General features: G+C 41.2%; 1 protein-coding gene across 1 annotated transcript; it reads right to left on the reverse strand.

Moving 5' to 3' along the window:
• Positions 1–3,553: 3,553 nt before the first annotated feature.
• Positions 3,554–12,501, reverse strand: LOC122551157 (zygote arrest protein 1-like). Its single transcript, XM_043692780.1, has 4 exons — positions 11,781–12,501; positions 11,244–11,336; positions 4,281–4,355; positions 3,554–3,817 (listed from the first exon to the last, which is right to left on the reverse strand). Exons 1-4 carry the CDS (start codon positions 12,471–12,473, stop codon positions 3,674–3,676), a joined length of 1,005 nt encoding a protein of 334 aa, XP_043548715.1. The 5' UTR covers positions 12,474–12,501; the 3' UTR covers positions 3,554–3,673.
• Positions 12,502–22,313: the final 9,812 nt, after the last annotated feature.

A 22,313-nucleotide genomic window follows, 5' to 3' on the forward strand; every position in this document is an offset into this window, starting at 1 on the left:
CATTCCAGGGATCATCGGTGTGAATCTCCGCTGGACACGTTCCAGTGCCAGTATGTCCTTCCTGAGGTGTGGGGACCAAAACTGGACACAGTACTCCAAATGGGGCCTAACCAGACCTTTATAAAGTCTCAGTAGCGCAACAGTGCTTTAATATTCCAACCCTCTTGAGATAATTGACAACATTGCATTCGCTTTCTTAATCACGGACTCAACCTGCATGATTACCTTTAGAGAATCCTCAACTAGCACTCCCCGATCTCTCTGTACTTTGGGTTTACGAATTTTCTCACCGTTTAGAAAGTAGACCATGCTTGTATTCTTTTTTCCAAAGTGCAAGACCTCGCATTTGCTCACATTGAATTCCATCAGCCATTTCCTGGACCACTCTTCCAAACTGTCGAGATCCTTCTGCAGCCTCCCCACTTCCTCAGTACGACCTGCCTGTCCACCTAACTTTGTACCATCGGGAAACTTTGCTAGAATGCCCCCAGTCCCTTCATCCAGATCATTAATATATAATGCGAACAGCTGCGGCCCCAACACGGAACCCTGCGGGACACCGCTTGTCACCGTCTGCCATTCCGAAAAATAACCTTTTATCCCAACTCTGCCTTCTGTCAGACAGCCAATCCTCAATCCATACCAGTAGCTCACCTCGAACACCATGGGCCCTCACCTTGCTCAGCAGCCTCCCATGTGGCACCTTATCAAAGGCCTTTTGGAAGTCTAGGTAGATAACATCCACTGGGTTTCCCTGGTCTAACCTACTTGTCACCTCTTCAAAGAACTCCAACAGGTTTGTCAGGCACGACTTCCCCATACTAAATCCATGTTGACTTGTTCTAATCTGACCCTGCTCTTCCAAGAATTTAGAAACCTTATCTTTAATGATGGATTCTAGAATTTTACCAACAACCGAGGTTAGGCTAATTGGCCTATAATTTTCCATCTTTTGCCTTGATCCTTTCTTGAACAAGGGGGACTTTCCCTGACTCTTGAAAGATCTTAACCAACGCCTCTGCTATTTCCTCAGCCACCTCCCTCAGAACTCTAGGATGTAGCCCTTTGGGGCCAGGAGATTTATCAATTTTAAGACCTTTTAGCTTTTCTAGCACTTTCTCTTTTGTAATGGCAACCATACTCAACTCAGCCCCCTGACTCCCTTTAATTGTTGGGATATTACTCATGTCTTCCACTGTGAAGACTGATGCAAAGTACTTAAGTTCTCCTGCTATTTCCTTATCTTCCATCACTAGGCTTCCAGCATCAGTTTGAAGTGGCCCAATGTCTACTCTTGCCTGTCATTTGTTTCGTATTGAAAGAAATTTTTACTATCATTTCTAATATTACTGGCTAGCCTACCTTCATATTTGATCCTCTCCTTCCTTATTTCTCTTTGTTATCCTCTGTTTTTGTAGCCTTCCCAATCTTCTGATTTCCCAGTGCTCTTGGCCGCTTTTATAGGATCTCTTTGATAGATTTCCTGACTTCCTTTGTCATCCATGGCTGTCTAATCCCTCCCCAGATAATCTTTCTCTTCTTGGGGATGAACCTCTAGGGTCCTCAATTTTGCCCACAAACTCCTGCCATTTTTGCTCTACTGTCTTCCCTGCTGGGCTCTGCTTTCAGTCTATTTTTGTCAGTTCCTCTCATGCCCTCAATTACTTATTTAACTAACACCATTACATCCGATTTTGCCTTCTTTCAAACTGCAGACTGAACTCTACCATATTATGATCGCTGCTTCCTAAGTGTTCCCTTACTTTAAGATTTTTTTTATAAAGTCTGGTTCATTACATAGTACTAGGTCCAGAATAGCCTGCTCCCTTGTGGGCTCCATGACAAGCTGTTCCAAAAAGCCATCCTGTAAGTATTCCATGAATTCCCTTTCTTTGGATCCACTGGCAACATTTACCCAGTCCACCTATATATTGAAGTCTCCCATGATCACCATGACCTTGCCTTTCTAACATGCCTTCTCTATTTCCCAGATGTTGCACCCCTGGTCATGACCACTGTTAGGAGGTCTGTACATAACTCCCACTTTTTTTGCCTTTGTGGTTCCTCAATTCCACCCACACAGATCCCACATCATCAGACAGTATGTCATTCAGTGCCATAGATTTAATTTTGTTCTTAACAAGGCCACCCCACTCCCTCTACCCACCTCAGTCTTTTCAATAAGTTGAAAACCCTTGGATGTTTAACTACCAGTCCTGACCCCCTGTAACCACATTTAAACTAGAACTAATTTTGCCTCCAGGGTGCTCAGTAAGCCTGAGCTTTGGTAATTTTACCAAAGATTAAGATCAGAGTGAACCTCAATAATTTGACTGGGTAAGCTTGCCTTGAAAGGATAGCCATTTGGTATAGTGAACCCACTGTCACATTCCTCATGGATTCTCCACCTCAATACTTTTAAACACTGGCCTAATTTAGTGACAAACTCCACTGTTTATAATTCCACTAGTATCACCATCCCTTCCCAGTCCTAATTTATATTTGGCAAATTCTTATTTGGGACCCACAAGTTAGAAAAGCATTGCTGCAGCCAGCTCGTCCAGCTGTCAGAATCTCATCCCTCATTCTTCCAGTTGAGAAGTCTACTAGGCCAAGTTGCAATTTATACACATGCATAGTGCTCTTGGCCAAAACTCCATGTAGCTTTATAGCCTTGCCCTCCAGGCCACATCTTGTTTTAAAAAAAGTGATCAGAGCTTTCAAAGTGAAATTTATAGGTATTTGAAAGAAGTGACATTGAGATGAGTCATTGACTTAGATTGGATAGCCAACTTCAGCTGAAGAACCACAGGAAGCCTGGTACTACCTGCTGCTCATGAGAATAGACATGCCAGAACAAGAAAAGCTATATTGTGCCAAGACAAATCAGAACTCATTGAGTTGTTATATTTGCAATTACAAAAGTTATATCCAAAAGTCAAAGTAATTAGCTAGTATGGAGTTTACTTTAAGTGTGGAGAGTTTGATATACTTCAAATCAAATCTTAAGATTAACTAGTAGATCATGGGACATTGAGAGAGTGCAACTTGTCAAGCAAATTTCCCCTCACCCATCCCTAGTCACTTGGGGCATGACAGAAAAGCAGGTCTATGGAAGCAGAGTTGAAAAGAAACAAAATGGTTTGAGGTTTGATGCTCTGGACACCAATTAGTTCAGGTCCAACCCCACTAGAGTCTCAACCATTGCATGTTGTGAATCAAAGACTTGTTCCTTCAAAATATTCCTAGAATGCCAATAAGCCTTAAATCTAGAGGACAAGAGTCTGGCAAGGGGAAATGCAAATAACTGAACAGTAACTAAGGCCTTTTGGATGGCATAACAAGTTTGAATACTGTACCAAAGTTTGATCCTTTTAGAAGGATTTAGGATCCTCAAAATGGAGTACTGGTCCAACATCTAAACCAGCAACCTACCCCATGCCAGACCAGCTAAGAAAACCAAGCCTGTTCCTATTCATGTAGGAAAAAAAACTTATTGGAACTACTTGGATTCTCCCTAATCAAAATCAATGCTCAAATACTGCAAAGTGCATTAATAATTTAATTCATATTGCACATTTACATTACAATTATGCTCCATAGGAATACAAAAACCAATATTCTTGCCAGGTCAGTACTGCATTAGAAACTGCAAACTACAGAATGCCACAATTCAGACAATATACTTGAAGCTGAATGTATTATCACAGGATATTCTCTTGCCTCGGCAACGGCCGCATAACTCTTGACGGTGTGGTCTCTTTGGGTCAATATGACGCTTCTTCTGAGTGCAAGTGCAGCGGGTTTTGAAGCAAGTCTGAAGATAGAGACAAAGGTGGTATTACTGCAGCATAAACAGTTCAGATCATGTCTAGTTCTACTAGAGTAGTCTTACTGCTAAAGGGATTTCAATTTGAACTGTAACATTCCACTCCAGTTGAAGTTACGTTTAAAAAAGTTTCACAAATGGATTTATGAACCCAGAAAAAAATCCACAGGCCCTTAAGCATCAAGATGAACTAAAGCATTCTAGCCCCAGGTGTATAGCCGAGGTCAGGGTGGTAACCATTCATCCAAAGTCAGATTTCAGGTAAACTGACTGAATTGCACTTCAACCCACAATATTACTAAGTTAGCAATTAATCTTACTGACTTATTTACAATGGAGTAGAACTACCATCAACTATGGAAATGATTAAGCTAGAACTTACCTGTCAATAGCTTCAAAGCTAGCTTCTGAAAACTGCTCAAGTTTGAGCTAGAGGTAAATTAAACCTTACCTGGCACAGAATAGCTTCCACCCTGTAGGGATTATACCCTTTATCACACTTGCGACAAAATTGCTTGAAGTAAACCTGAAAAATTAAAAATTCAATAGCAACTTAGTTTATCCCTGCCCCTTACTGAAGGATAGATCAAAGTTTAGTGACTTGAATTCAGTATTTAGTACAGTTACAACTACCAAATTTAGCAGTATGCAACATTGTGGCAGAGATGTAGTGGGTGGCAGTGGCTAGCACTGCTGCCTCAGTGCCAGAGACCCAGGTTCAATTCCCACCTCAGGCAACTGACTGTGGAGTTTGCACATTCTCCCTGTGTCTGCATGGGTTTCCTCCAGGTTTCCTCCCACAGTCCAAAGATGTGCAGGTCAGGTGAAGTGGCCATGCTAAATTGCCCAGTGTTAGGTAAGGGGTAAATGTAGGGGTATGGGTGGGTTGCACATCAGCAGGTCGGTGTGGACTTGTTGGGCCAAAGGGCCTGTTTCCACACTAAGTAATCTAATCTAGTCTTATTTTGAAGATACTTGCTTGCACCAGCTCATTCAACTAAGTTTTAAGTCTAACTATGAAACCTACACAGTTGTTGCTGAAGCAATTGAAAGCTCTGATTGCACTAATTTGTCACATGTGGGCATCAAGTAGTTCTGTCCCTAGTCAAGAGTCCAGCACATTGTGGCTTGAGCATTGAGCTGCCCAGACAAGGTAGGCAGATGACTTTCCCTAATGAATGGTGGGAGCTAAATGGCTTCTTAAAAACCATTAAATGGTTGATGTTAACCTAGCCTTTTATTGAATTAAACAGTCATCTATGGAGATGAAAATACTCAATATTTGGCATCTTGACTACTAGTCCAGTGGCATGATCACTGCCACTGAACCCCACCTTATTCAAGATAGCATGAAGTAAAAGTATGATTAATTCAAATACACAAGTTATCATATGCATAAGTATACTTTTAGATATCAGCAAGAAGCAGATGCATATTTGTATTCTCTACTCCAGTTCAAGTTAGCACTGTCATAGTTCAAATAGCTAGGTATCAGTTACTGGTGATTTGGAGACACTGGTGTTGGACTGCAATGGACAAGGTTAATCACAACACCAGGTTAGTCCAACAGGTTTATTTGGAAACACTACTCCATCAGGTGGTTGTGGAGAATAAGACTGCAAGACAATTTACAGCAAATTTAGTGTGATGTAACAAATTATATTGAAGACCTGGATTGTTTGTGCAGTCTCATCTTTTAGAATGAGCATGTTGGTATCAATGAGGTAAAAAGGACTGCAGATGCTAGAGTGGTGAGGGAGCAGCAGTGGAGAGGCCCAGCACCTCCATATCCTTGGCAGAGTGGGAGGGGGAGTTGAAATGTTGAGCCATGGGGCAGTTTGGTTGATTGGTGCAGGTGTCTCGGAGAGGTTCCCTAAAGCACTCTGCTAGGAGGTGCCCAGTCTCCCCAATGTCAGCGGATGATTTGGTTTATGCAAAGGTTGGTAGGGTGGAAGGTGAGCACCAGGGGTGTTCTGAGATTGTTGCGGTTGGAGGGGTTGGGCCTGAGGGCAGAGGTGCGGGATGTGGACGAGATGCATTGGAGGTGCTACTCTATCCCCACCCCCACCCTCCTCTAGCTTCTCTCTCCACACTTCAGGCTCTCTGCCTTTATTCCTGATGAAGGGCTTTTGCCCAAAACGTCGATTTTGAAGCTCCTCGGATGCTGCCTGAATTGCTGTGCTCTTCCAGCACCACTGATCTGGAATCCATGTTGGTATCAGTTCTTTCATGTGTAAATTGCAAAACTTTTAATTACAATTGGTGTCATGTCAGCCCAGATAAGATATTAAAGGTGTTAATCCATCTGCACCACAATTAGTGAAGCTGCCATTTCTTGGATCAAAATGAAATTCTGCTCATTGTGTTGGACCTCAGTCAATATTTACACTTGATACTGTAAACTCACTAGAAAAACCCAAAGGTATTCTTGACTAAATCTCTTGTAAATTATTCCAAGTGCAAAATTCAAATTTTCCAACAACTCAGATCTGTTAAGACCTACCTTGTTTGGAAAATAATTGCTAATTTAACTGCAGCTTTTTACTCTTCAATACTCAGTTTGAATGAAGGACAGGGGCACAGGAATTTTTAAAGCAGACCAGGAAAAGGAAGCATGTCAGGTATAGACAGGATAAATCAGGTGAATTCTTGGTATAAAGGTAGGTGTATACTTCAGAGAAAAAGAGGGCACAAGGGGACATGAGATAGCTTTGGCAAATAGAGTTGAGAATCCAAAAGGTTTTTACAAATACATTGACAAAAGGGTAACTAGGAAGAGGATAGGGCCCCTCAAAGATCAGCAAAGCAGCCTTTGTGTGGAGCTGTAGGAGATGGTGGGGTGGGGGGAGAAGATACTAAATGAGTATTCTGCATCAGTGTTTACTGTGGAAAAGGACATGGACAATAGCATACAGGGAAATAGATTGTGACATCTTAAAATGTCCTTAGAGGAGAAGTGCTGGATGTCTTGAAACAAAAGGTGGATAAAGCCTTAGGACCTGATCAGGTGTACCCTAGAACTAGCAGTAAGCTAGGGAAGTGATTGCTGGGCCTTGATAGTCTAGGTGAGGTGCTGGAAGGCTGGAGGTTGGCTAACATGGTGCCACTAAGGTGGCAAAGACAAGCCAGGGAACTATTGACCAATGAGCCTGATGTCATGGTGGGCAAGTTGGAGGGAATCCTGAAGGACAGAATGTACATGTATTTGGAAAGGCAAAGACTCATTAGGGATATTCAGCATGGCTTTTTGTGGAGAATCATGATTCAAATGTTAAGTAACAAAGGACTGATAAGAATGATCCATATGGACTGCAGTAAAGCATTCAATGAGGTTTCCCCATGGGAGACTGGTTAGCAAGGATAGATATCATAGAATACAGGGAGAACTAGCCAATTTGGATATAGAACAGGCTCAAAGGTAGAAGACAGAGGGTGGTGGTGGAGGTTTTTACAGACGAGAGGCCTGTGACCAGTGGAGTGCCACAAAGTCAGTGCTGGGTCCTCATTTATATAAAAATGATTTGATATGAACATGGCAGTTCATTAAGTTTGCAGATGACACCACAATTGGAGGTGGCATGGACAGTGAATGTCATTACCTTAGATTACAATGGAATCTTGATCAGAGGGCCAATGGACTGAGTGGCAGATCAAGTTTAATTCTGATAAATGTGAGGTGCTGCATTTTAAGCAAAGCTTAGCAGGACTTATACACTTAATGGTAAGGTTCTAGAGAGTGTTGCTGAACAGACCTTGGAGTGCAGGTTCATAGCTCAGGTAGATAAGATGCAAACACCAGCTTCATTATGCTTTATTGGTCAGGACTGAGTACAGGAGTTGAGAGGTCATTTTGCAGCTGTACAGGACATTGGTTAGGACACTGGGAATATTGTATGCAATTCTGGTCTCCTTCCTATCAGAAGGATGTTGTGAAACTTGAAAGGGTTCAGAAAAGGTTTACAAGGATGTTACCAGGATTGAAGGAATTGAGCTATAGGGAGAGGTTGAATAGGCTGGGGCTGTTTTCCCTAGAGTGTCAGAGGATAAGGGGTGATCTTAGAGGCGATCTTATAGAGGCTTATAAAATCATGAGGGGCATGGATAGAAATAGACAGTCTCTTCCCCAAGGTGGGGGAGTCTAGAATATTGTGTGCAATTCTGGTCTCTTGCCCATCAGAAAGACATAACATGTGAAACTTGAAAGGGTTCAGAAAAGATTCAAGGATGTTGCCAGGGTTGGAGGATTTGAGCTATAGGGAGAGGCTGAACAGGCCAAGACTGTTCTCTCAGGAGTGACAGAGGTAGAGGGGCATGGATACAGTAAATAGGCAGTCTTCTCCCAGGGGAGTCCAGAACTAGGGGCATAGGTTTGGGTGAGAAGGGAAGATATAAAAAGACCCAAGGGGCAACTTCCTCATGCAGAGGCCAGTACATGTATGGAATGAGCTGCCAGAAGTGGTGGAGGCTGGTACAATTGCACATTTAAAAGGCATCTGGATGGGTATATGAATAGGAAGGGTATGGAGGTGGGACTAGATTGGGTTGGGATATCTTCTGACAGACATGTTGGACTGAAGGAGGGTCTGTTTTTATGCTGTACATGTCAAATTCTATGACCAGGGAAACAGTCTAGTAGCAACAGTCTGAACCACAGGATTCAGTGTGGATCTTTGATTCCTTTCAAGTTCTTTGCTAAAAACTGTTCATACAGAAGCAGCCTAGTTGCTAGCTGAGAATTTGTCCTTTCACCACAAACATTGTGCAACAAAAAAGGTATGAGGGGAACAAAACTTGCTGTAGAAACTCCGATCTGGCAGCATCTGGACAGAATCTTAGAATTTAAAGGAAATTAGATGAGATTACATCAGTGTGGAAACAGGCCCTTCAGCCCAACAAGTCCACACCGACCTGCCGAAGCACAACCCACCTACATTTACCCCTTACAAAACACTATGGGCAATTTAGCATGGCCAGTTCACCTGACCTGCACATCTTTGGACTGTGGGAGGAAACTGGAGCACCCAGAGGAAACCCACACAGACACGGGGAGAATGTACAAACTCCACAGTCAGTCGCCTGAGGTGGGAATTGAACCTGGGTCTCTGGCACTGAGGCAGCAGTGCTAACCACTGTGCCACCCACCTTAGTTAGCTATTATTGAAGATTGGAGGAGACAAAAGGGCTGATGCTTTTAGTAACATGGTTGTTCTCTGCTGCACAGTCAAAACAGTCAAGCATTTTTGGACTATGCACAAAATCATTGCAGTATAAAGTCATCCACCATAAGATTAGTCTTAACTTAAGACTCCTTTGTACCACATATTCAGATATTGTTATAGTTTCTGAAGTGTTACTAGTTTCAAAGTAGTTCAATGACATTCCACTACCAAAGTGTTGGTAGTATGGGTTTATTACAAACCTGGGAGAACTTACTGAAATGGTCAGATTTGAACAAATTATGGTGTGGAGTAGATTGTCTGATTAGTGGTTCAATTCTACACAAGCACAACACTGAATGTTCAATGGCATTTACTATTGTTCTTTAAGGATGCAGTCCATCTAAAGCCTAGATTCTAGGCAGTGAGTAATTTCACATCCAGAATTCAAGGGTTGAATTAGATTGGCCACTCAGCTAAAAACAATGACTGCAGATGCTGGAAACCAGATTCTAGATTAGAGTGCTACTGGAAAAGCACAGTTCAAGCAGCATCTGAGCAGAGCAAACATTTTGGGCAAAAGCCCTTCATCAGGAATAGAGCATTCTATTCCTGAAAGGCTTTTGCCAGAAGTGTTGATTTTCCTGCTCCTCAGATGCTGCCTGAACTGCTGTGCTTTTCCAGCACCACTAACCTAGAATCTAGATTGGCCACTCAGCCTGTTAAACATTGAGCAACTTCAATATGCAAAACAGACATGAGCTTTTTTCAAAAAGGCAGTTAAAATTAGCACAATATTAAAATGTAACTCAAGTTATAATTTAAGGTAATTAAAAACCCAATACTCAAATACAGGCCAGAGTTTGTAAGTAAGTGAGCAGTAAAGTCCCATTACACTCCATTCCTAAAAAGTAGAACCTCAAGTATTATGCACAAGACCAAGAGCATGAAAGTTAATGTTCACATCAAGAGTTTAAAATTGCAATTAGGGCTTCACTGGTATAATGAGGATGGTGCAAAATGGAAGTTAGATTAATTAGGTGTGCAGACAGATGTCTTTTATTTAGAAAAGATCCAGGCCATTTAGTAGAATGCGACAAGTGGTATAGGTACTACACTTCCTCATCTACTATATTCTTTTGATATGAATAGCAAATTATACATCCAAGCTTGCAAGTACCTTGAGGTACAAGTTCCAATGAGTCAAAATTAGAAGAAGTTAAAAAATTCTGATAGAAAGTGAACAGGACAAATATTTCAGCTGCGGAGGAAGTAATTTAAATGTCTACAAATGGAAGACATGATCAGATTAAAAAAGCAACTTTAATTTGGACTTCATTGCAAGGTTAATAAGATTAGAATTCAAGTTGAGTGAGATACTCAAATTGTACAGCAGCTTTATCAGGATCATGTATGAAGTGAGATACTAGGCAATGAGTATCTACAATTAGTGAAATTAGTTCACAGTAATGTAGAAGGTGTGCTTGCTTTGGCTCAGTTCCCAACCAAGCTAAACCTTTCTAGGGAAAAGTTGAACAAAAATTAGCATTTGTTCTGAGAGAAAAAAATATAGTTGCAATATAGTTTCCATCATGTTTAACTACAAAAATCAGTTGTCAGTTCACAAAACTATTGTGGTTGGCAAACAGTTTATTTTTGAAATTGGCATTTGAAACAGTGCACTTTAGCTACCAGAGTTTAATTAGATTCCCCATCCCCAAGGGGAAAATTGTGGAAGCTTCAGTTTCCTGGGAATTCAGACTGGGGGGGGGCAGGGAGTGGAGGGGGATGATCCAGTTCTTTAAAGGAAAGTCAATTCAAATTAGTAGATATAGAAGAGGCACTGCCACTGGTTAAAGAATTAAAGGGGAGTCAATTTTTAAACTGTCTAGAGATATTGTTTCACAAGGAAAACAAATGTGAAACCAACACAAGTACAAATTGGCCATTGATTAGCAGATTAATAAATGGAATAGCCTACCATTGCTCCAAAATTGAAAGTTAGTTGCATTGGAGAATTTTGTTTACTAAGTTAGCTGTTAGAGTTGTCGAGGAAGTGAAACATAGGAGTTAGAGTGCAAAATCCATTGTACACAGACTCTTATTTGCTTCTTGCAAGTATGAATGCCACAGCACCAAATCTTCCATTTCAAATTCTCAACTAACTGCAGAGTATTACCTTTTCCATTAAAGTTAAATTCAAAATGCTTGTTTCGTTGCCTCCACCACAGAAGTCCCAGTAAAAAAGTTAAACTTACCTTGTTGGTTCCAGAAATGCACCAGACATAAGCACTTTCCCATCGGATATTGCAGTCTTTGCAATGATAGTATCCATATTTCTGTTCCAGAAACTGAAAAAGGGAAATGCAGGAGGGGAATTGAGTGGTAACCAGTTGAGTAATGACAACAGGTCATAACTTTCTCTAAAAGTTGGAAGTGGCTTACAGATCAAAACTAAACCCAGGACTTAAGTGAAAAAAGTCCTCACATCCCAAATTGAGTATATACAGAGCCTCAGCCTCTGGGCCCCCAGACAAACTGAATATCTAAGAGGTATGAAACATGTAGCGCTATTAAGCAAATAGTTGAAGGCTGTTATTTCAATTTGTTACATTTTGAAAATGCTCGCTTGCTTTAAGCAAAAAGAGATTAGCGAGCGCTCAATTTCACTGTTGCACCAAGGTCACATGTGAACACCATCCTCCAAGTGGAACATTTATTTAATGACTTCATTTTTGGTCACGAGTGACTTCAGTGATAGGATTTTGCTCATTAAAGTTGTAGGTTTTTATTACCTGAAATCTGAACTTCTGGCTATTTTCGCCTGCTTTGGTTTCTTGCTTGTCCTCCTGCTCAGATTTGGCTTGGTCCTCTTCCTTCAGACCAGCCTTGTCCAGGTTGGCCCGCTCAGACAGAGGGGCTCCCGCTTGTTCCTGTTGCGACGGGGGATCATTCTCCCAGTCTTCCGAATGGGTCTTCCCCTCCTCCTCCTCCTCCTCCTGCCTCCCTGGAGCAGCATCTTTCTCTCCTGGGCCCCGATCAAATGCCGGCGAGTAGATGGCAATGGGCCGAGAGAACCGCACGACCGTCGGAGACTGGGATGAGGCTCCGTCAGGCTCTGGGTCATCACCGGCTTCTGCAGCTCCTTCAGGGGACGGTGAGCGGCTCCTCGCCCCGGCTCCTTCAGGGACAGCTCGCCTCTTCTGGCGAGGTAATGTCCTGGGCCCCAGGGAGCACTGGACAGAAGCATCCACTTTCGGGTTCACCTGGATCCCAACCTCTTTGGTATTTGCTTTTCTCAGGCGTGGGGTCAGGTTGGGGTTCACTTGGGAAAGAATAGCTCTCAGCTGTGCCCTCTTGTAGTTATCCAAATATTCAACCGCTTCCACAGTCCCATGCGGGTAGGTCTTCCGGCTCCAATTCTGCTGCCTTGATTTCGAGTTGTTATAAGCATGTGTGTTGAGGGGTGAATACACAAACCCCTCCATTCCCAAAACCAAAGTTCAGAAGTGGAACGAAACACACGATGTCTTTTTATGTAGCTTCAATTTAGTATTCCCCCCCCCCCCCCTAATTGGGATTAATCAGGACAAACCAGTTCAAAGTTGAGTTTTTAATTGATAAATCAATTGTGCAATTGTCTATATTAGATCGATTAACAAGAGTGAGACTAAATGCTGCATTCTGTCATCTGTGTTTATGATTAAACCTACTGTAGAGATTAGAGTTAATTTCTAATTTCATTCGGATTGAGAGGCTAAATTGGCTATCTCAATTGTTTTCTCAAGTAACTGTAAAATGTCTGGTCACAAAAAATGCAGAAAAGCCCATTCCTCAAAATCATGGCACGTCAGTTACATTATTCTGTCTGTGGGATCTTGTATCTAAACTGAGTTTTGCACTTTCCCCATTACACCAGTGACTACATTTATTAAAAAGTACTTAACCACCCCAGTGTGTTGGAGCAGGAGAAGATCATTTGACCCTGAAGGCTGCTCCACCAATTAACAAGCTCAGGGCAGATCTGACTGTAACTCTGCATTCCTCCTGCTTCAGAAAATTATTGCTGGGAGCTGAGATCCACTTCGAAATAACTAAGAATTCCATCAAAGCCATGATCATCTATTTTCCTCTCAAATTGTTCTACCTCTGCTACAGATAACTCATCTCTTACATTTTTGTCCATTAATTTGTGAATCTCTAAATTTACATTCTAACATTTGACTCAGGAACAGGAATAGGCCATGAGCCTTCAAACCTGCTCAAACAGTCAATAAGATCATGGCTTTTCTGATTACTCCATATGCCTGCTTACCAACAATAACCTTCCAATCTTGTGCTTATCAAGACTTTATTGACCAATCCCTTAAAAAGAGTCAAATACTCTACTTCCAACGCCTTTTGAAGAGAGTTCCAAATACAACCCTGTGAAGAAAAAAAACCAGCTTGTTTCTGTCTTAAATGGACACTCATTTTTAAACAGTAACCCATAGTTGTGGATTTTCCCGCATGAGGAAACATCCTTCGCACATTTGCTCTGGAAAGCATTCTTGGGTTGTTATCTGTTTGAACTAAGTCATTTCTTCCACCCCAGTGAATACAAGCCTAGCCTTTTCAACCTTTTTCTCACAAAACAACCCAAGAAGCATTCCCTCTAATTTTCTTTCTGGTTTTGCAGGTCTCCAAGGTTTATGCACGGCAATGAGTTCCATAATTGGAAATCAATGCCAAAGTAAGCATCTTAACACTGATCACCACAGAACCTTGGAGTGACCACAAACACAAACCACCCAGCTCAGAGGGAATGTTGTTTCTGGGGATTAGTCTAGTAATCTGAACTGATTCCAACACATTCACATCTTTCCTTAAATAAGGAGATAAACACCACAGACTACCTTAGATGCAGTCACACCTGCATTCTGTATAACTGAAGCACAATGTCCTACTTTTGTATTCAATTTCCTTTGCATTAACCCCAACTTATTAGCTGCCCTAATTACTTGTACCTGTAAACTCTCCGTTTGCACTTGATGTACTAGGATTCTGGTCATGTAATTCTTGTGGAGCAGTGGTAGTGTCCCTACATCTGAGCCAGGAGACCTAGATTCGAGTCCCACCTCTCCACAGGGATGTGATTTCATCTCTGAATAGATTGATTAAAAAATATCAGTACTAGGACTCTGAGATCCCTAAGAGTCTGCAATGTTACACCTGGATAATCTTGCATTTAGAAAATATGCTTGCTGCAAAAATAGATAGTTTCATATTTCCTCACATTATATAACATTTGATGAATTTATACCTACTAAGGTAACCTACCAATAATCTTTTGTGGTGTCCTTATCTCCCCATCACAAATTTCCCAGTTATCTTTGTGATATCGCAAATTTAGCACCCATACCTTCAGTGCCTTCATCCAAATCATTGTCAAAAGCTGAGGTCCTGATCCCTGTGATACACCACTTATTATATTTTGCCAGTCAGAAGAAGACACATTTATGCTTACTTTTCCATTCATGGTAGTTAGCCAATCTTCTATTCACCCTATACCATGAATTTTAAAAATTGATTATTCATTGGAAGTGGATGACACTGACTAGGCCAGCATTTATTGCCCATCCCTAGTTGCCCAGATGGCAATTAAGAGACACCAACTTTGTCATGGGTCCGGAGACACATGTTGGCAAGACTAGATAAGGATGGCAAATTTCCTTCCCTAAAGGGCATTAGTGAATTAGATCGAGTTTTACAATAATTGACAGTGGCCATCTAGTGTTTTTTATTCCAGATTTTTACTAAATTCAAATTTTATAATTTACCATGGTGAGATCTAAACTGGTGTCCCTGAGTTGTTAGGCTGCAGTTTTGGATTACTAGTCTAGTAACATTACCAGTAGAACATCACTTTCTCCTCATCGTTGAAGCACTTTACCAAAAGTTTTCTGGAAATAAGGGTACAGAACTTCTACTGGCTCTCCTTTATCCACATTTGTCACTTCATCAAAGAACTAAAAGGAATCAGTTAAAATGATTTTCCTTTCATAAAACCGTGTTTACTTTGTCTGATTACTGTCAGTTATTCCTACACAATACCAGCTCTAGTATAGCCTGCTCTCTGCCCGGTGAATTCAACTTCCCAGGTGCCTATGCCCATTTCATTTTTTCCAATCAATATGGAGATTAAAATCCTCAATGATCATTCCATCATAGAATGCTGTGGATAAAGGGGAAGCAGTGGAAACAATGAAAGAAATAAAAGTAAAAGCACACAGAGTAGATGAGCCAGTGGCGAGCAGGAGCCTGCTGCACCGCTACTCCGACACCATCTTGATTGGATTGGTATTTTTAGACTTTAAATAAAGTAAGGTATTTAGTTTGTGTTTAAGTCCCCAGTCATTCTTTTTCATCTCTCTTTCTTAAAAGAAACTTTGATAGTTTAATGTTGACACTGGTTTAAAAAAACTAATTACACAAATTGTAAAGAGCAGGTAACCCTTCAAACATAAAGAACAAGAATACTACAATAATTAATAAATTAAATACAATACAATAGTGATGGCAAGATGCATTGCAGCTGTAGCAAGTGGGAGCTGCTGGACTTTGAGATGATCTAGGTCGAACACATAAAGTCATTGAGATGTACAGCATGGAAACAGACTCTTCGGTCCAACTCGTCCATGCTGACCAGATATCCCAACCCAATCTAGTCCCACCTATCAGCACCCAGGTCTAAACCCTTCCTATGATATACCCTTCCAGATGCCTTTTAAATGTTGTAATTGTACTAGCCTCCATCACTTCTTCTGGCAGCCCATTCCACACATGCACCACCTTCTGCATGAAAAAGTTGCCCCTTAGATCTCTTTTATGTCTTTCCCCTCTCACCATAAACCTCTGCCCTCTAGTTCTGGATTCCCCCTCTGTAGGGAATTTTTAAAGTTTGAGGAGCTGGAGGCCAAGCTGCAGGCATTGCCCTACATTAGGGAGGGGCATGTTACCTGGATATTTTGTTCCAGGAAATGGTCACAGACCTCAGATTAGATGATTAAAAATTTGATTTCTGATCAGGGACAGGAAAATGAAGCAGGTTTGGGGATCTGGGGGTAGTTCAAGGTTCCTCAGCCCCTGTAATTGTTCAGTAGTCATGAGAAACTTGGAAGTTGTTTGATTGAGATTGCGAACTGAATGGAAGATAAACAAATTAATCATGGTACAGTGTTAAGGGAGCCAGTCAAGTTAGGGAGCAAATGAAATGCAGGCTACAGTATAATTAGGGGAATATTAATTCTTCTCTATCACCATTGTCTAACACTATTATTGTGAGTTCCAAAGTTTGTATTACGTGTCTTGTGCTATGTGGAGGATATCTCATTAGAAGTGGAGAGGAACTTGGAGTGAGAGACGAATGATTCAGTTGGCATCCGCATTGGTATCAACAGGGTTGACAGGACTAGAAAGGAGGCTTAGCTGAAAGAAGATTTGAACAGGTAGGAGTTAAACTGGAAACAGAAATTCCAAGATAATATTTCTGGTTGTTGTGGTTCTGTTTGCCGAGCTGGGAATTTATAGCAGACGTTTCGTCCCCTGTCTAGGTGACATCCTCAGTGCTTGGGAGCCTCCTGTGAAGCGCTTCTGTGATGTTTCCTCCAGCATTTATAGTGGTTTGTCTCTGCCGCTTCCGGTTGTCAGTTCCAGCTGTCCGCTGCAGTGGCCAGTATATTGGGTCCAGGTCGATGTGCTTATTGATTGAATCTGTGGATGAGTGCTATTTCATTAACAGATGCTTAAGGGAAAGACAACGGAATGAGGACATGCCACAACCCAAAGGACTAGCCACACTACCATACATCAAAAACTTTTCTGAACTGACAGCCAGACTACTGCGACCACTAGGACTCATAACAGCACACAAACCAACAACCACTCTCAGACAACAACTCACCAGGACGAAGGACCCAATACCCAGCATGAGCAAAACCAATGTAGTGTACAAAATCCCATGCAAGGACTGCACAAAACACTACATAGGACAAACAGGAAGACAGCTAATGATCCGCATCCATGAACACGAAACCACACGACCAGCTATCCTTAGTAGCCACACATGCAGATGACAAGCAACATGTGTTCGACTGGGACAACACTACTATTATAGGACAAGCCAAACAGAGAACAGCCAGGGAATTCCTAGAGGCATGGCACTCATCCTCAGATTCAATCAATAAGCACATCGACCTCGGCCCAATATACCGGCCACTGCAGCGGACAGCTGGAACTGACAACCGGAAGCAGCAGGTACAAACCACTATAAATGCCAGAGGAAACATCACAGAAGCGCTTCATAGGAGGCTCCCAAGCACTGAGGATGTCACCTAGACAGGGGACGAAACGTCTGCAACATAAATTCCCAGCTGGGCGAACACAACCATCACAACGAGCACCTGAGCTACAAATCTTCTCCCAAACTTTGAATAATATTTCTGGCTTGCTACATGAGTCACAGACAAATTGGCAGAGAGTAAATAAAGACAAAGAGTTAGATACATGGCTCAAAGAAATATGTGGGAAAATGGGTTTCGGTTCATGGGGTTTTGCACCAATACTGGGGTTGAAGGAATCCATTCCTGTAGGATGGACTTCACTTGAACCATGCTGGGACCAGTCCCCTGGCAAATTGAATTATCTAGGGCTGTCGAGAGATTTTTAAACTAAATGTTGAAGGGGGATGGGAGGGGGCTGGGAGTACAAGGTTTTGGAGAGAAGATATATCCACAGGTTTGTAGTCAAAAGAATTTGGCAGTATTGCAGGATAGCTATTTAGATAATGATAGGAAAGGACATCATAGACAAATATAAAGTATAGCAGCAAATAGGGTTAAATGGTGAAAAATATAAAATGAAATTAGTGACACTTTATTTAAATGGAAGTAGTATTCAGAACAATATAAATGAATATGTCACAAGTAGAGGTTAATGGGTAGCCATTATGTAGACAGATTTACAAGAATATCAAAGCTGGATACTAAATATTCAGGATTATGTGATTTTCAAAAGGACTGACAAGAAGGAAAGGGTGATGGGGTAGCATTTTTAGTACAAAATGGAATAAGTTTGATAACAGTAATGATCTCGGATCAGAAGAAGTAAAATCCATATGGGTGATGTTAAGAAATAATAGGGGGATGGAGACAATGGTGGGAGAGTAGTCTGAGAGCCTCTAAGATGTATTTCCACTGTATGGCAGAATACAGCAGGGGATAATGAAGGCATATTAAAAAGGCACATTATTCATGGGCAACCTTAAACTACATGTGGATTGGGAAATCAAATTGATAGAAGTAGTCATGAGGAATAATTCATAAGACTATTCAGGACAGTTTTCTGGAACAATATATTGTAGATCCAAACAGCAATCAGGCAGCATGATAGCTCAGTGGTTAGCACTGCTGCCTCACAGCATCAAGAACCCACATGAGATTCCAATCTTGGGAGACTGTGTGTGTAGTAGCATGATCTCCCTCTGCCTGTGTGGGTTTCCACTGAGTGTTTCAGTTTCCACCCACAGTCCAAAGATGTACAGGTAAGGTGGATTGGCCATGCTAAATTGCTGAGTGTGGTGCTGGAAAAACACAGCAGGTCAGACAGCATCCAAGGAGAAGGAAAGCCAGGTGAAGGGCTTTTGCCCGAAATGTCAATTTTCCTGCTCCTCGGATGCTGCCTGACCTGGTGTGCTTTTCAACTCTAATCTCCAGCATCCGCAGTCCTCACTTTCACCATGCTAAATTTCCCCAGAATGCGCAGGCTAGCTGGGTTAGCCATGGTAAAAACCCCATGTGGGGTTACAAGAGAGGGGATGTATCTAGGTGAGATGCTCTTTGGAAGGTTGGTGCTGGCTTGATGGGCTGAATGGCGTCTATCTGTGCTGTAGTTCTTCCATGATTCTATTTTGCATGTGATAAATGATCTCAGAGTAAAAAACTTCCTAGGAAACAATGACCATAACATGATAAAATTTAGAATTCAATTTGAGAGTAAGAAGCATGGGTCAGAAAGAACTGCCCTAAACATAAACAGGGATAATTACAAAGCAATGAGCACAGAGTAGCCGGAGTTGACTAGGAAAGGAATTTAGCAGAAAAGACAGTGAATGGCAGACTTTGAAGAAAATATTTCATGATCCACAACAAAATTGTATCAAAGTGAGCAAGACGGATTCTTGGAAAGAGATAAAATAACCATGGTTAACCCAGTTAAAAATCACACAACGCCAGGTTATAGTCCAACAGGTTTAATTGGAAGCACTAGCTTTCGGAGCGCTGCTCCTTCATCAGGTGGTTGTCTCCAAATCATGATTAACCCAGGAAATGGAAATCACATAACACTGAAAGAAAAAAAGCATACAATGTGGCAAACATTAGTGGTTACTACGGCATTGAGAAAGTTCAAAAACTAATAGTGATGACCAAAAAAAAGAAAACAAATTTTGAGGGTAAATGAGCAAAATAGATGAAAATGCAAGTTAGAACTTCTTTAAATATACTGTATAAGGAAGAGAGTGGCCAATGTGCACATGAGCTCCTGAAAGAATGAGCCTGAGGAATAATATCTGGGAAACACAAATGGGAGAGGAAATGAGAAAAGGTGCAAATAGCATTTTGAAAATACAAAATAATCAAGGAGAAAAAGAGGATGAGGAAATAAATACAAAAGCTTTCACAAGAGAATAAATACTAGGGAAACTATTAGGGCTAAAGGCTGTTAAGTGCCCTGTTCTTGATGAGTTGAACCCTAGGATATTAAAAGAAGTAGCTGCAGAGATAATGGATACACTGGTTAGCACTGCTGCCTCGCAGCGCCAGAGACCCGGGTTCACTTCCCGACTCAGGCGACTGACTGTGTGGAGTTTGCACGTTCTCCCCGTGTCTGCGTGGGTTTCCTCCGGGGGCTCCGGTTTCCTCCCACAGTCCAAAGATGTGCAAGTCAGGTGAATTGGCCATGCTAAATTGTCCGTAGTGTTAGGTAAGGGGTAAATGTAGGGGTGGGTTACGCTTCGGCGGGTCGGTGTGGACTTGTTGGGCCGAAGGGCCTGTTTCCACACTGTAAGTAATCTAAGTAATCTAATCTAAGTAATCTAATCTAATCTAATCTAATCCTCCCAGAATCCTTAGATTCTGGATGAATTTTAGAGGATTGGAAAACTGCCCATGTAACACTCTTCTCCAAAAGGGAGCGAGACAGAAAACAGGTAATTATATGCCAGTTTAACAACTGTCATTGAAAAAATGTTGGAGTCTATTGCAAAAGTTGCAATAGCAAACCATTATACATTTTTCACTGTACTCCTGTACCTCTGTACTTGAGTACATGCAACAATAAAATCTATATCTGTCTTTTGTAACACAATATTGTTATGACACGGGGTAAACCCTCCTGCTTAATTTAAAACCAGCAACTCAGAAAAGATTTATCCCATGCAGTAATCTGTAAAAATTTGAGTGTCCAAGAACTATTTAAGGTAAAAATTAACAACTTTATTTCTTAAAGTATAACAGAGAATAATTAACTAACAACTATTTACAAGTCTTTACTCTAAGCTAGCTTTTGCCTTCCCTTCTATAATACTAGTCCAATAAAACTCCCGATTACGATTTACAAAACAAAACATCTCAAAACCAGGCAGCTTTCGTTCTTCTCAGTATTCCTGTCTTCTTTTCTTCTTCTTGGGGATCCTGCTTCACAGGTTACTGATTGATAAAGGTACCTTTTTAGAGAGCTATTTTCTGGGCAGAGTGCAGACATTGTTAGCTTGACAGTTCTCCTCTCAACTGTTCAATTTTCCCTGGTCTTATACCCCCAAAGCTTTGGATTGTGTCATTGGCTTTTAAGATTATCAATATACTAAATTCAAACTGATTGGAGTTTGGTTTTTTTGGGGGTATAATTTCAACTGATTGTCCTAACTCGAATCTGTTTTGTCATTTCCAGGCAACCAGCTGATCAAGTTGTTTCACCAAATGTTACATTTTTTCAGAACACTTGGTTCTGTCAGGTAGTTCTATTCTCTTAAAGGTACAGTACACCCACATCTTCATAACAATATAACCAAGCAGAATCAGCAAGGTTTCGTGAAGGGAAATCATGTCTGGCAAACTTAGAATTCTTCAAGGAGGTAATAATTCCAATAAGTGAAGGGGAAACCAATAGATGTAATATATTTGGATTCCCAAAAAGATGTCCGTGAAGTTATCACATGTAAGGCTATGTTGAAACATACAAGGTTCTTAGGAGACTTGACAGGGTAGAAACTGAAAGATTATTTCCCCTTGTGAGAGAGACTAGAACTGAGGGTTGGGGACCATAATCAGTAACCAAGAGGTTGTCCATTTAACCCACATCTTCATAACACTTCCCCCCTTAAGAAAATAATGAACCATCGTAATGAAAAGATGGCTGCATTTTTTTTCTCTACTTTTTAAACACATTACCCTAACATATAGATAACTTTAATATAAGTTCACTTTAACTTCTTCTCATACCTGTGTATGTATAACATTAAATAAAGACAAATATCATCTAAACTCTATCAGTTAAATCAGCAATAATACACCTGTGATTACATTCTTCTGACCTGCACCATGTATGATTTTTAAATTAAAAGTCTGTAACATAAGACTCCAATGAAATAGTCTCATATTCTTGACTTCAAAGCGTTCTAAGAAAATAAGTGGATTGTGATCCGTGTACACAACCATCTCCGACACATTGTTCATGACATACCCATTAAAATGTTGTAAGGCCAGTACCAAACCCAATAGTTTATTTTCAATTGTGGAGTATTTCCTCTGGTAGGTGGTGATCATCTTCGAAAAGGAACTAACTAGCAGTTCAATCCCATCCTCACCTTCCTGTAGGAGTACAGCTCCAACTCCAATGTCACGAGCATCTATGGTGACTTTAAAAGGTTTTGAAATGTTTTGTGGAGCTAAAATTAATTTGGTGATTAATATGGCTTTCAAATGGTCACATGTTTTCTGGCACTTTTCTCTTCTTTGTGCTCTTCTTCAGCAAATCGGTTAACGGTGCCACTACACTGCTGAAGTTTGGAACAAACTTGCAATAGAATCTCCTGAATCCTAAGAATCGAAGCACCTCTTTCTTCGAGGTTGGTTGTGGAATTCCTCGATGGTCTTCGTCTTTGTGTTCCTTGGGTTAACCTTCCATAACCAATGTTATGTCCCAAGAATGTCACCTCTGCTTTCGCGAATTCCATTTTATTTAAGTTTATCACACGTTTTGCTTCTCATAGTCATTCAAAGAGCTCTGCCAAC

The sequence above is a fragment of the Chiloscyllium plagiosum genome, chromosome 6, assembly GCF_004010195.1.
Source record: "Chiloscyllium plagiosum isolate BGI_BamShark_2017 chromosome 6, ASM401019v2, whole genome shotgun sequence".
NCBI classification, from domain to species: domain Eukaryota; kingdom Metazoa; phylum Chordata; class Chondrichthyes; order Orectolobiformes; family Hemiscylliidae; genus Chiloscyllium; species Chiloscyllium plagiosum.